This window comes from Panthera tigris, chromosome C1 (genome assembly GCF_018350195.1).
Source record: "Panthera tigris isolate Pti1 chromosome C1, P.tigris_Pti1_mat1.1, whole genome shotgun sequence".
NCBI lineage: Eukaryota > Metazoa > Chordata > Mammalia > Carnivora > Felidae > Panthera > Panthera tigris.
In genome coordinates, this window is record NC_056667.1 from 43,185,644 (window position 1) to 43,199,639 (window position 13,996).

Sequence of the window (13,996 nt, forward strand, 5' to 3'; positions counted from 1 at the left end):
TTTTCCCTCCTCTGGAGTGGAGGACCATAAAGTGTGGCTAAGCCCATGGCACCAGCCCTTCCTACGGGAAAATCAGTAAGTAATGCACTTAACGCTCTTGGCAAGCACAAAGGCACCCCAAGCAATTGTAGTCAGACTCTGGTTAAGACATGTGATTGGCCAAAACGTTTTCAGCTCCCAGAGGAGATTTTTCATATTGGGAACTAATAGCCAAATGTAATTCTCCTGCTATACTGCCTTTTTTTTTTTTTTTTTTAAATAGCTAAATGAAGGGGAAGGGAAGTACCTATATACCTACAGCCATCCACTGGGTGTCAGGCATTTCACTGAGTATTTTATTGAGGCAACACTGTGTAACAGTCAAGGCCACAGACTCTGCATGTAGACTCCAAGAGTTCTCATCCTAGCTCTGCCACTTATAGCTAAGTAACTCTGGAGGGTGAATTACTTAACTTTCCTGCCTTAGTTTCCTCATGGGAATTATCATAGCATATACTACCTTATAAGATTACTAGGAGAATTAGGGGCTCTTGGGTGGCTCAATCAGTTAAGTGTCCAACTCTTGATTTCAGCTCAGGCCATATGATCTCATGGTTCGTGAGACTGAGCCCCCACTCCAGGCTCCACACTGACAGCACGGAGCCCATCTGGGATTCTCTCTCTCTCCCTCTCTCTTTGACCCTTCCCAGCTTGCATGTGTGCATGCTCTTTCAAGCTCTCTCTCTCTTGCTCTCGCTCTCTCTCAAAATAAATAAACTTAAAAAAAATCACTAGAAGAATTAAATGAGTAAAAACAAATATACTTATAACACTGATTGATAAATAAATGCTCATTCAAGAATTAGCTTTTCATATCATTAACTGATATGTAAATATATTATTTCACATAATCTACATCTTCATTTTAGAGATGAGGAAATAGGATCAGAGAAGTTAAGTGGTTTGGTCAAGGTCAAATAATTAACAAGTGGTGGAAGCAGGATCTGACCTTGAATGTGTGGATGTATACTCTTCACATAAAATGGAAAAGTGTTTATTGACAGAGTCAACGATTCATCCCATGGCTCCCTTATACTGTCCAACCAAGGAGGATAAGAAAAGATAAAAACTCTGCTGAGTTTCCAGACCCTCAGGCAGGGTAATTCACTCCTTCTTTTCTGTTAATAATTCTGTTAATAATTTCTGATATAGAAATTAACACATACCATTTACAGCAATATTCATTTACCTGACTTTCTTTACTTAACCATTGAACAACTTGAAGGCAGGGTCTATATCTCATGATTAACATTTACTGAGTTAAACTCAAACCAGGATCATTTGACAAATGGGGCTGGAAATGAATCAGGTCTGACTCTATGAAAATGGTCACGGAAGGTAGAAGGAAGGATACACAGAGACACATACACACACAGAAGGAACTACATATCTCTCTATACACACATATATGTGTATGTGTATGAACTCTTTTTTGTACAAGGCACTATTCCAACCTCTTTACAAACACCAACTCTTTATTCTTACAATGGCCCTATAACATAGGTATTATTATTCCCATTTCACTGATAAGGAATCCGAGGTCAAGAGAGATGAAATAACTTGCCCAACAAGTAGAAGCTAATGAGTGATGTAAATGGAACTTGAAGCCAGTGGCCTGGTTCCAGAGACTGTGCCCTTACACAGTCTGTATATAGCCTCTCACAGGACAGCAGGCAGGCAGGGGGGTGGGGGGCGAGGAGGACAGAACTGAGCAAGTGGCACACATCAATCTCCTATAAAGCCAAAATTCCTCATTTTGGGATGGCTGTCACCTACAAGTCCCTAAAAAGCTGTTGGTTGGTTGGTTGGTTGGTTGGTTGGTTGGTTGGTTGGTTTGTATAATTATCCAAGACTGCCACAGAAAGAAAGTTTTAAAAACAATGTCATCCACAAGCCCATCGCTAGGACAAACTCATTTCTACATTCTCCCTTCTAGACCCTGACCATTTGCAGACTTCCCTCTAACAGAGTAGCTAACAGCAAAGGCATAATTTTGGATTATCAGTTTTCCACATAGTTCTAAGTGTTTCATAATTAGTGGCTACAGACCCAGCTAGTTGAGTCACCATGACTTAAATAACAATGCCCCTATTGTTTCCAACATCTGGGTAATACAAATAATGCTACAATGGAGACTTTCATGCACACTGCTTTTTACTTACTTTGCACATTTTGCTTTGAATAAGTTCCAATTGCTATTTGGCCTTGCTTTACAGCTTTCCAGAAGATACGTGGATTCACAATAATTGTGAATGCACTCAATGCCAATGAATTGTACACTTTAAAAGGTAAAATGGTAAATTTTAAGTTATGTCTATGTTACCATCATAAAAAAAGACTATGTCAATTTACATAGATGGGTGGTAAATGCTGAGGTGATAAGGGTGTTTGAATCCTTTAATACAAAAAGCAGGGGCTGCAGCACCTAGAGACAGGGGCCCAAGAGCTCACTAAAAGGAACGCATGGTAACAAATTGAAAGCATTCCAAATGAGTCAAGCTATTCACCAACCTTTTCGGAATTCGGGCACATAATGGTATGTCTTCTCTCCCAGATGGATTAAGAAGTTGGAAAGATTCCCACTAATTGCTATGGCAAAGACCAATGTGGCGCATATCCAAAAGGGGCCTGCAAAGAAAACCAGAAAATTCAGACAAAAAAATGAAGCACCAGCTTATAGACTCTTACAGAATAATTTGTTATCTCCCTTGCCCTATTCATATAAGCAAGGGAAAATGAATTTTAGATGCAATCAATATTCATCTAATGGGAATTTTCTTTTATAAAAGGTAAACACACAACTCAGCAATTAGGTGCATTAAAGACAGGGGAGATTGGAATGAAAAGGCCAAAATACCTTCTACAATTAGCTGAATAAAGACACTAATTTGTTTATAGCTTCTTTTATTAGAGGATGTCAAAAAAGTCATGGACATTTTGTTAGATCTGCACCATCAGGATATAGGAAGCAAAGGTTACTTCCCTTATCTAAGTGCCAAGTGTTAATTAATGCCAGAGAAAAATAACTTAAATCAGACAGGTCCTTCTGCAGTCTAAATGGAAGAGTAGTGCAAACAGAACACTTTAGGGAAGAATTCATTTAATCTACCAGTTTGTCGTGGTTGTATGTGTGCATGCAATGTGTTTAAGACTTTTCTTTTTAATGAGAAAGCAATACATGCACACAGTTCAGTGTTCAAAAGAGAACGAAAGGCAGGCAGGAGAAAAGTAAATTCCTTTAAAATAGACAAAAGTAAATTCCTTCTCTCTCTGTTCCCTGGCTCTATACATTTTTTCTCCCCAGAGCTCGCAGCCATAACCAGTTTCTGGTGAATCCTGCCAGAGATTTCTATATACATATAAACAAATGCACATTTTGTGTGCATGTTTATATAAATGATAACGTGTAGATATATAGATAGATATATATCTATATCCATTTAGCCTTGCTTTACAGCTTTCCAGAAGATACGTGGATTCACAATAATTGTGAATGTACTCAATGCCAATGAATTGTACACTTTAAAAGGTAAAATGGTAAATTTTAAGTTATGTATGTGTGTGTGTGTGTGTGTGTGTGTGTGTGTATATATATATATATATATATATATATATATATATATCTTATTCCATACTTTACGATTTTCGCTTTAATATATCCTAGGGATTCTACCATAGCTGTTCATAAAAATCAGCTTATTCTACGGGGCACTTGGGTGGCTCAGTCGGTTAAGTGTCCGACTTGGGCTCAGGTCATGATCTTGAGGTTCACGGGTTCAAGCCCCGCGTTGGGCTCTGTGCTGACAGCTCAGAGCCTGGAGCCTGCTTCAGACTCTGTGTCTTCCTTGCTCTCAGCCCCTCCCCCACTCATGCTCACTCTCTCTCTCTCTTTCTCAAAAAAAATAAATAAACATTTAAAAAAATCAGCTTATTCTACTTTCAGTGATTATCAACTATTCCAGTGAGTGAATGAATACACTATGCTTTGCAAATCCCTTTCTCCATTTCACGTGATTTCATGAACACCACCCTTGTGTCTCCTTATCTAGAAAAAGTACTACAAAAGTAGAACAAAGAAAATTTTTTAATTGAGATATTCCTAATAAATTGTATGAATTTAATGTTTCGATGTCACCAATACTTTGCAACACCTTTTAGCATAACTGCAGGCACCGTGACGTATCACAAAACTCAGAAAATTACTGTGTCGCAGGAGATGACTAGCAGAAATGGGTTAGCACTTCTCAAAGCCAAGCTGGCTCCTGAAGGTGGGAAAGAGAGCCCAAGCAATCAACTGGGATACTCCAAAGAATCACCACTATTGGCTTTCCACATACTGCTCTTGACTCATCAGCCTGCAAGCCCTCTGCTACCACCAAGGACAAGTTCACTGTATTATTCTGAATACCAACCATATAAAAGATGCAACAGACAAGGCCAAAAAAAAAAAAAAATTTCCTACAGTTTAATGATTACAAAATTGCCAAAAGCTTTGTTGAAAAAATGAACAAAAGTGGCCATGTGTTGTCAACAGGCTGAGACCATCCAAGCATATAACCACAAGTGGCCAAAATATTATAGAACCTATAACTAGAAAGCAGAGAGGGTGCTTGGGTGGCTCCATCGGTGAAGCAACCGACTCTTGATTTCAGCTCAGGTCATGATCTCACGGTCTGGAACTGAGCTCCACGTCAGGCTCTGTGCTGACAGTGCAGGTTATTTGTAAGAACCCACTGTTCTCTAGACCCTGGGCCAGGTGCAAGGGATACAGTGACACACAACAGATGTAGTCGCTGAGTCCTGTGCCCGAAGGCAAACAGGAAGCTCAGATTCCAGAGACACACAACCACCTACTCATCCCAGGGCCTGCCAGGTTGCTTTATACACCTTCTCTTTCCCTCTTTCCTGCCAATTTCTACTCTTATGGGGTGGGGTGGGAGGGAGTCTTAATTTAGTTTGTATTATGCATTGTTATATTATAAAATATTTCTAACATACAGAAAAGTACAAAGAATGATACAACACACACTGGTGTACCCGTCATGCTACTTTTTCAAATCCTTCTAATGGGGTCATACTACTCACATCCTTCAAAAACGTGCCTTTCTTCATTTATCCTTGTTCTGACACTTAGCCACATCAATGCTCATAGATCTCATTCATTCTTAAAAACTACAGCATTCTGTGTATGAATACACCACAATTTACTTATTTCTTCACCTGCTGATGAATATTTTGTTTCCAAATATTTGCTATTACAAGCACTGTTGCTACAATGAATAATATTCTATGTCTTCTTTTATATTTGTGTGTTTCTCTTAGATCATACATAGCAACTGCCAATTTGTAGGGCACGAGAATCTTCAAATGGCTCCCATTCAGGCACCACTTACATACCCACTAGACACATATTAGTTCCCATTGCTGCACAATCTTGACAACTCTTGGTATCAATGTTTCTGAAAATCTGACTTAAGGGTATGTCATTCCTCTGCTCAAACCCTCCAATGGCTTCTCACTGAAGTAAAAGCTGAAGTCCTCACTGTGACCAAGATGCTACACAACTTACCCCTCCATGTTGTCTCTCCGACCTCATCTCCTAGGTTCCCTTCTTCCCTCTGGCCCAGTCACACTAGTCTCTGCCGTTCTCTGAGCACACCAAGCAAATTCCTGCCTCAGGGCCTTTGTGTTTGCTGTGCTCACTGCTTCAGATGCCTTCCCCTTAGATATCTACATGAATTGCTCCCAATTCCTCCAGGCCTTTACTCAAAATTCACCTCTTAAAATTTTTTTAAATTTCAAATTCACCCACCTACACAAGTATTTCCTGTCCTTTAAAATTTTCACCTTGGCATTTATCATTAGCATACTATATATCTGACTTATTTTACTTATCATAAAGCTCAGGAGATTCTAAACTGCCTCAGAGCAAGGATTTTTGTTTTTCTCACTGCTATATCTCCAATGCCTGCAATAGTTTAGTGCTCAATACTTGTTGAATTAATTGAATGAACGAATGAAGACAAGTCAATTTGTATGTTTGCTAAAATGAGCATAATATAATCTCTTGTTTTTATTTCCTTGACTACAGGTGGGGCTAAGTATCTTTTCATATATTTGTTAGCCATTTGGGTTTCCTTTTCTGTGAATTGCTCATTTTCCTCTAAAACTTATAACTGGTTTTATTCTTATACATGATAGGAGTTCTAAAGATATTCTTGCTTTTCATCCTTTGTTGCTAATGAGAATTGCAAATATTATCTCCGGTCTGTAGTTTATTTACTTATTTATTTACTTTGCTTATGTTTATTTTGTGGTATAGCAAATTTTTTTTCCTTTTTTTTAAAGTTTATTTATTTAGGGGGTGCGTGAGTGGCTCAGTCAGTTAAGCGTCTGACTTCGGCTCAGGTCATGATCTCACGGTCCGTGAGTTCGAGCTCCATGTCGGGCTCTGTGCTGACAGCTCAGAGCCTGAAGCCTGCTTCGAATTCTGTGTCTCCTTCTCTCTCTGCCCTTCCCCTCTCACTCTATGTCTCTCTCTCCCTCATAAATAAATAAACATTAAAAAAATTTGTAGTTAAAAAAAAGTTTATTTATTTATTTTGAGAGAGACAGAAAGAGAGAACGTGCCCACCAGCGGGAGAGGCGCAAAGAGAGAGGGAGACAGAGAATCCCAAGGAAGATTCTCTCTCCACACTGTCAGTGCAGAGCCTGAAGCAGGGCTCGATTCCACAAATCATAAGATCGTGACCTGAGCTAAAATCAAGAGTCAGACACTTAACCAACTGAATCACTCAGGCTCCCCCAGTAATTTTGTATTTTAGTTTAAATGCAATCAAATTCATCAGTCTCACCCTCGGATTCTGCAGACTGGCACTTCTGTCATCTTTTCCCCGACCACCTTCCTCCAATCTCCCCCACAAGGCCCAGCCCTCTCTACTATCACTTTACCTATACAGTACCTCTTTTCTTTCTTTAACCATGTCTGTGAGCTCACGAGGCTAACAGTGTTGTGGAAAGAAGCAAACTTTGGGTTCAAATCCTGGTTTTATCAGGAGAGGCAGCGTAACAGAGTAATAAAGAATATGGATTATGAGCTATGGTGCTGATTTGAAAACTGTGCTCAGCTATACGATCTTAGGCACAATGCATTACATCTGAGTAACTCGGTGTCCTTATTCATACAACGGGGATAATAATAGTAACTACCTCATAAAGTTCGGGTTGTTATGAGGATTAAGTGAGTTAATATAGGTTCTTCCCCGATAACGGGGCCACATAATAAGCACTACGTACATTTGCTAGTGTCATTTTCTATGCTAACTCTGTGACTATGGGCAAGCTATCCTCCCCAAACTTCCATTTTCTCTTTTGTGAGGTAAGCCTACCTCGGGGTGTGGGATATAAAACTATAAAACAGTGACACAGTGCTGAGCTCTTGGCACTTGTGAGGCATTCGGCACATGTTAGTTCTACCATTTCTTTCTTCCTGGCAGTGGAGACTGACTTTATCTTTGCATCCTCAGCCTGTAGCATGAAATAAGGTGCTCAAAAATTGTTTGCGTGCTTACTCTGTGCCAGGCCTCCACCAGGCACTGATGTAATAAATCACTCAGACACATAGCCTGTCTCTCAAGATCTCAGGCTAGAAGAATAAACAAGAGAGCGAGGAGGAGAAACTGCCTTGGCAACATTTAGACGAGAGGCATGGGCCAAGGCAGTGCTTTGCACATGGTGCTCCCTGGCGCTCCGGGCATTCCGCCGACATCTGGATGGAACTTTCAGTGCTGCCAGATAGAGGAGCTATAGAGAAGAGACCCTCTCCCCAGCCTCCCCCACAGTGGTTCCACTTTCACTGGTTCCAACTATTGGACCTCCATGCTAGCTGATGAAAAGGTTCTGTAGCTTAAAACCACCAGGCAAACAGAGTATGGGCTTCACGTAACATCAAACTAGTTCTGGCTCTTGCTTTTTCAGTTTGACAACTCTCGGCCCTGGTTTCCTCACAAGGAAAAGAGGGCTAACCGCACTTAATATAGAGTCTTGTTGAAAGAATTAAAGTGTATGCAGTCATCAGCACACAATAGATCCTCATGAATTCCTTCTCCTCTTATGATCAACATATGTACAAAATATGTAACATATTACTCTAATGCTTATTCAGGATCGAGCATACTCTAATGCTTATTCAGGATCACTGGGCCTCACTGAGAGTCAGCTTCCTCATTTGAGAAAGGGGGAGAAGAATACCTACCCCCAAGGGGGCTGCAAGAATTACACGTGCCCGCGTCCAGTCTTTTGTAGTGCATCTGCACAAAGGAAGCACCCAGAACTGCTGGCTCGCTTCTCCTTTCAAACACGGAAGGCCACGGCTATAGGAGCCCTTTCCCTTCAGGAGTACCAGGTGGGCCTCTGACCTCTTCTCAGACAGCATGGAGGTCAGGAATGGCAGTCACCCCCTGGCCCATCCCTCTTACAGACTTCCAGTGCTGTGACTGAATTCCCAGGGGAGCCAGCTCATCTGAGGGCAGAGCTGGGACTCCGCACAGCAATGAGTAAGTATGAGAGCACCTCTTCCACACTGATCCCCACCCTCAGATCCTCTCAAGTTAAAATCAACAATCTCCTTTTGGACGAAGTGAACTTAATTCGTCTCAGGTTTGCAGTGTCATTTGAAGACGTTCAAAGGACATGCCCATTACTTGCAATCACAGCATTCATATAACACAGAATTGCATTTTCCCCAAAATTGTTTGTAAAGGCTGTCACTGACGTCCAGAAGAGTTGAGTGAAATGTTGCATGCCCCACCAACAGTGCACTTCTCCAACCTTTCAGGCAACGCTCACACGCACCTGAATTCAACTGGTACGTGGTAAAGAATCCAAACAGCTCTACACATACCGTAAAGATCTGGATTGCTGCGGATATATAACCTCACAAAGTTTTTTCCTGGTATTGGCAAAAGGGACCCCTTTATTCTGTCAAAGACCTGGAAAACAACATAGCAGTAAGTCTCCTGGAGATTTCTTACAGCTTTCGTGAAGATTTCTTATAGCTTTCACAATGATAGTATTTTCAAATGCGAATGACCCTTTATTTTTATAAGACCATATCCAGTCATAAAAGCGTTCACATCATGTGATTGTTTAACCACAAAAGACACAGTCTCCACTACGTGTAAAAGGAAAGGTGAAACGGGTTTACAAACCTGGTAAGTGTCTACGTCAAAGAATGTTTGATAGTATTCAAATGTCCAGAAGGGAGAGCTTTTCTTCTGGCCAGCAAGTAACTGTCAGAGGTGAAATAAAACATAATGAACACAGAAGTAATGTCCTTATATCAGCGATGCAGACAGGGGGCTAATCTAATGGAAAATCAAGATGCATCAGAGACCAAGCTCTTCTGCATTCATGAACTTTACAACAGCCATGCCCAACTCAGCCTGATAGAAAACAAGCGTGTGTTTTGAAGTCAGACCAAAAGGTTTCAATTCCTGGTCCCTCCACCGGGGGGAGACTTTGTCAAATCACCAGACTTTGTTCTCCAAAAATTACAGCCAACAAGATCCACTTCATAGGATTATAGGAAGGATTAGATCGATTATATATGTGTCAGGTACAATAACATATATACGCATTTTTACACACACAAACATATACACACAGAAGGCAGTCAGTGTCAGATCTACTCCCCTACCTCCTCAAGATTCTTACCACTATCCCCACCTCAACTCTCAAAAATCTGATACGCTGATTTACTCTAACATGCTGAAAACTTAAAATATACTCCTCTGACAAAAAACCCCCACAAAACTGCAATTTATGAGCAGCACACACGGGGCTCATCTATCCCAACAGCGCAGCTATTTGACAACAGAACGAAGACCCCTTGCCGGGAACTACGACTGCCACTTGAGATATTTCATGAGGATTCGTACAGCGAAAGGTACGGATGGACTAGCTGGAGCTTTGCAGGACAAGGGGCAGATTTTTTTTGTTCATTGAAAGGAGAATTTCTCCACAATTAAAGTTGTCTAATAGTGGCAATGCTGCTTTACACGGTAACAAATAGCCTCCAGAAAGGGGTATCCAAGTGCTGTCTTTCCCACCTACCACAGACAGCATTAGTATCTTGGGAGGGAAGGTGACATACAGGAGACTGAAGGTTCTTTCGAACTCTAGCATTAGAAGGTACTGAACTCCAGAGACCCATGTTCTATAAGCTAGGACAAGGGATTCAGTGCCTATCATAGAATATTGGTAACTTCTTCCCAATTCCCAGACAAATTAAGATGATGGATAGAATGTTGTCAATTTTAAGATTTTTCTCCCCCCTCATACATTTCTCAAACTTTTGACACCCGCTGTTGCTCAGTGTGATGGTTAATTTCGTGTGTCAACTTATCTAGGTCAAACATTATTCCGGATGTTTCTGTGAGGGTGTTTTTGGATAAGCTTTAACATTTAAATTGGTGGGCTTTCGGGGCACCTGGGTGGCACCGTCGGTTAAGGGTCCAACTTCGGCTCAGATTATTATCTCATGGTTTGTGGGTTCGAGCCCCATGTTGGGCTCTGTGCTGACAGCCCAGAGCCTGGAGCCTGCCTCGGATTCTGTGTCTCCCTCTCTCTCTCTCTGCCCCTCCCCTGCTGGTGTTCAATCTCTCTCTGACTCTCAAAAATAAATACACGTTAAGAAATTTTTTTTTTAATTTGTGGCTTTGTGAGTAAAGCAGATTGCCCTCCATAATGTGGCTGGGCCACAGCCAATCAGGTGAGGGCCCAAATAGAACAAAAGGCCGACCTCCCTGAGCAAGAGGGACTGCTCCAGCAGACTGCCTTTGGCCTTCATCTGCAACACCAGCTCTTTCTGGATCTACAGCAGAATGCCTTTGGCCTCAAACTCCAATTCCTTCCTGGGTCTCAGTCTGCCAGCCACTTCCAGCAGATTTTGGACTTGCCAAGCATCCACAATCACGTGAACCAACTTTTAAAAATAAACCTCTTTCTCTATATATACACATCCTATTGGTTCTAGCGCTCTGGAGCACGCTAACTAATTGTGTGTTCCAGGGCAGCTTATTTAAACTTTGCGCCTCACATTTCTCCTTTGTAAAATGAGGATAAGAATAGTTCCTGGTATACAGAGTTGTTTTGAGGGTTAAATGAGATGATCCAAGTAAGGAACTTTAAATGGTGTCTGGCAGCTATGAAACATGGAATAAACATTAGCTATTGTACTGATAATGATAGCGATAGTCAACGCATTATTTTCTTATATTTCAGATGAGGAAACCCGGTCTTAGGGAAGTTCAAGTACCTTACTCAAGACCACATAGCTGTTACTACTGGCTGGGCCAGGATTCAAAGTTAGGCTCCTAGTCTAAGCTCTCACCACAGTGTCTAGCATATATGGGTATTTAATTTAGCACAAGCTTCGGTACTTATTGTGATAGCTCATGGAGTTCCAGAAAGATCACCTGGCACCCTAGAGCTCTGCTACTTAATGAGCCTGTGAACTCAATGCTGTAAACTGGGTGCTCCCCTAGGGCATCACAGTCATGACTGCATTTATAAAATATGGATAGAAATACTATTTTGCTGGAACACACTTCCAGTGCACATAGAGATAAATCTTTGTGACCAAAAACAGCCACTTGCTATTCACTGTCCAACCAGATGCAGAAACCTAGAAGTCTCGATAAAATCTTTGCTCTCTATCCCTCACCCCTTCTCCACAAAGCCCAACTGAGCCCACCCCCTAACCACCTGTGTCCGGCTGTGGTTCGGGCTTCTAGCCTAGACCACTGCCACGGTCTCCCACTGGCCTCCGCTCCTTTCAGTTTCTACCCCACAGGGCCACCATACCTTTATCTTTAAACTCTCTGGCTAAATATCATCTAAAATCTTTCAGTAGCTCCTGATAGCTTTCAGAGCACAATTCCTACTCATTTGGTTGAGTCCTTGCTGAGCCGTGTAGCCTCACCTCCTGTCTTCACCTGTATTTTGCTCTAATGTACGTGAAGATGGGAAACATGCTGTGTGTGCCACGTTCTTTCGTGCCGCTTTGGCTTTGCTGAAACGGTTCCCTTTGCCTAGATCACCCTTCCCTACCTTCTTCCCTTGGCCACCTCCTACCCTTGTGCCAGGACTCAGTTCAAGTGTTACTACCTGCACAAAGCCCCCGCTCTGCCCCCACAACCCCGGTGTCCCCTCCACCAGCACGCTCCCTGTGGGTAACAATGGCCTGCGTGCCTGTCTGTCTCCCCCCGAGGCAGAGGCCATGTGTGATCCACCTTTGGGCTGCCACTGCCTGGCACTCTACGTGGCACATGGGAGACAGTGAATAAATGCATGAAGAAGCTTTTAAAAAAATTAAAAGGACAAATCAAAGACAAGTTCGAACCTCAGTTTTGTCAGAGTCATCGTTTCCCAGCAACTCATCATCCTCTTCTCCCCCGGAGCCTCTTGGGAGTCCTGCTTGATGCGTCGGGCTTTCACCAGGACCCTCGATACTTATCGTAGTGGCACCTGGGTTTTCTGCTGCAGTAGCGGCCGCGTTACCAAATTCTGAAAGCAATTAGGGCACAAGGGCATCAAAGACCTCACACACATTGGAAATGCCATACTTTTAATCTAAAGACAAGCTGTTTCAACCCCAGCTTTGCTATAGACCGTATTTGATATAAATGGCAAAAGGCTCTAAAAAAACCTCATCTAGACATGAGGCTGACTTAGAAAAGGGGTTACAAAGACAATAGAATTTGGAGTCAGACCTGGATTTTAGTCCTGGCTCACCTACTTACTAACTATAAGAGCCTGAGTAAGTAACTCAACCTCTGTATGCCTCAGTATTCTCATCTACACAATGGCGAGAATAACATCTACTTTAGAGAATTGGGGGAAAGTCAGGAATGTAACCTAAGTAAAGTCCTTAGCAGAGTGGCTGGCCCACAGCAAGTACCCAATCTATACCTGTCTTCTTTGATTCAAGTTCAAAAAATTTTAATGGAAGTTATTTTTTCCAAGAAGTCCAACGTAATCACTATAGGGAATATAGGGTCGAAAATGAAAGTAGAAAGCATAGAATAAAAATCACTCTGGGGCGCCTGGGTGGCTCAGTCGGTTAAGCGTCCGACTTCGGCTCAGGTCGTGATCTCGCAGTTCGTGAGTTCAAGCCCCACGTCGGGCTCTGTGCTGACGGCTCGGAGCCTGGAGCCTATTTCAGATTCTGTGTCTCCCTCTCTCTCTGACCCTCCCCCATTCATGCTCTGTCTCTCTCTGTCTCAAAAATAAATAAACGTTAAAAAAAAAAAAATTAAAAAAAGAATCACTCTTAGTCCTACCACATCAAGGCAAACACTACTAATTTTTGATATGTTTCCTTTTCTCCATATAGTAACTCTCTAAGATTCATGCCAGTGATGATCATTCATTCACTGAACATATATTTACTGCATGCCTACAATGTGCCAAGTACTGATGTGATACTATACAATTTTGTACCCTGCTCTGTCAACTGGAGATTATAGAAAAATGATTTTTTCATTTTATATCAGTCTTTATAATAACCATTTTCATAACTACGTAATATTCCATCAGCTGGGAGGTGGAGGGAGTAGGAGAGAGAGACTGTAAGTTGGATGTTTATGGTGTTTCCAACTTTTCATTATAAAAATAACACTTGTAAGGAGTGTCTGCAAAGAAAAAGCTTTTGAGTTATTATCTCTGAACACCTATCAGTGCAATTACCAGGTCAAAGGGTTAGTTAAGACTAATGCTCTATGACCTTGGGCAAATAACACTGTATCTCTGAGTCTCTGTTTCTAAAATGTAGGTAATTGGGGCACCTGGGTGGCTCAGTCGGTTAAGTATCCAACTCTTGATTTTGGCTCACGTCATGATCTCACCGTTCGTGAGCTCAAGTCCCATATTAGGCTCTGGGCAGGCAGTGTGGAGC

General features: G+C 41.8%; 1 protein-coding gene across 1 annotated transcript in view; it reads right to left on the reverse strand.

Annotated features, from left to right (window-relative positions):
* Nucleotides 1-13,996, reverse strand: part of YIPF1 (Yip1 domain family member 1) — a 36,814-nt gene that overhangs the window by 18,478 nt on the left and 4,340 nt on the right. Inside the window, 4 exon segments of the mRNA XM_007077181.3 lie at nt 2,551-2,667; nt 8,942-9,029; nt 9,249-9,329; nt 12,443-12,606. Coding sequence (XP_007077243.2) covers nt 2,551-2,667; nt 8,942-9,029; nt 9,249-9,329; nt 12,443-12,606 — 450 coding nt within the window.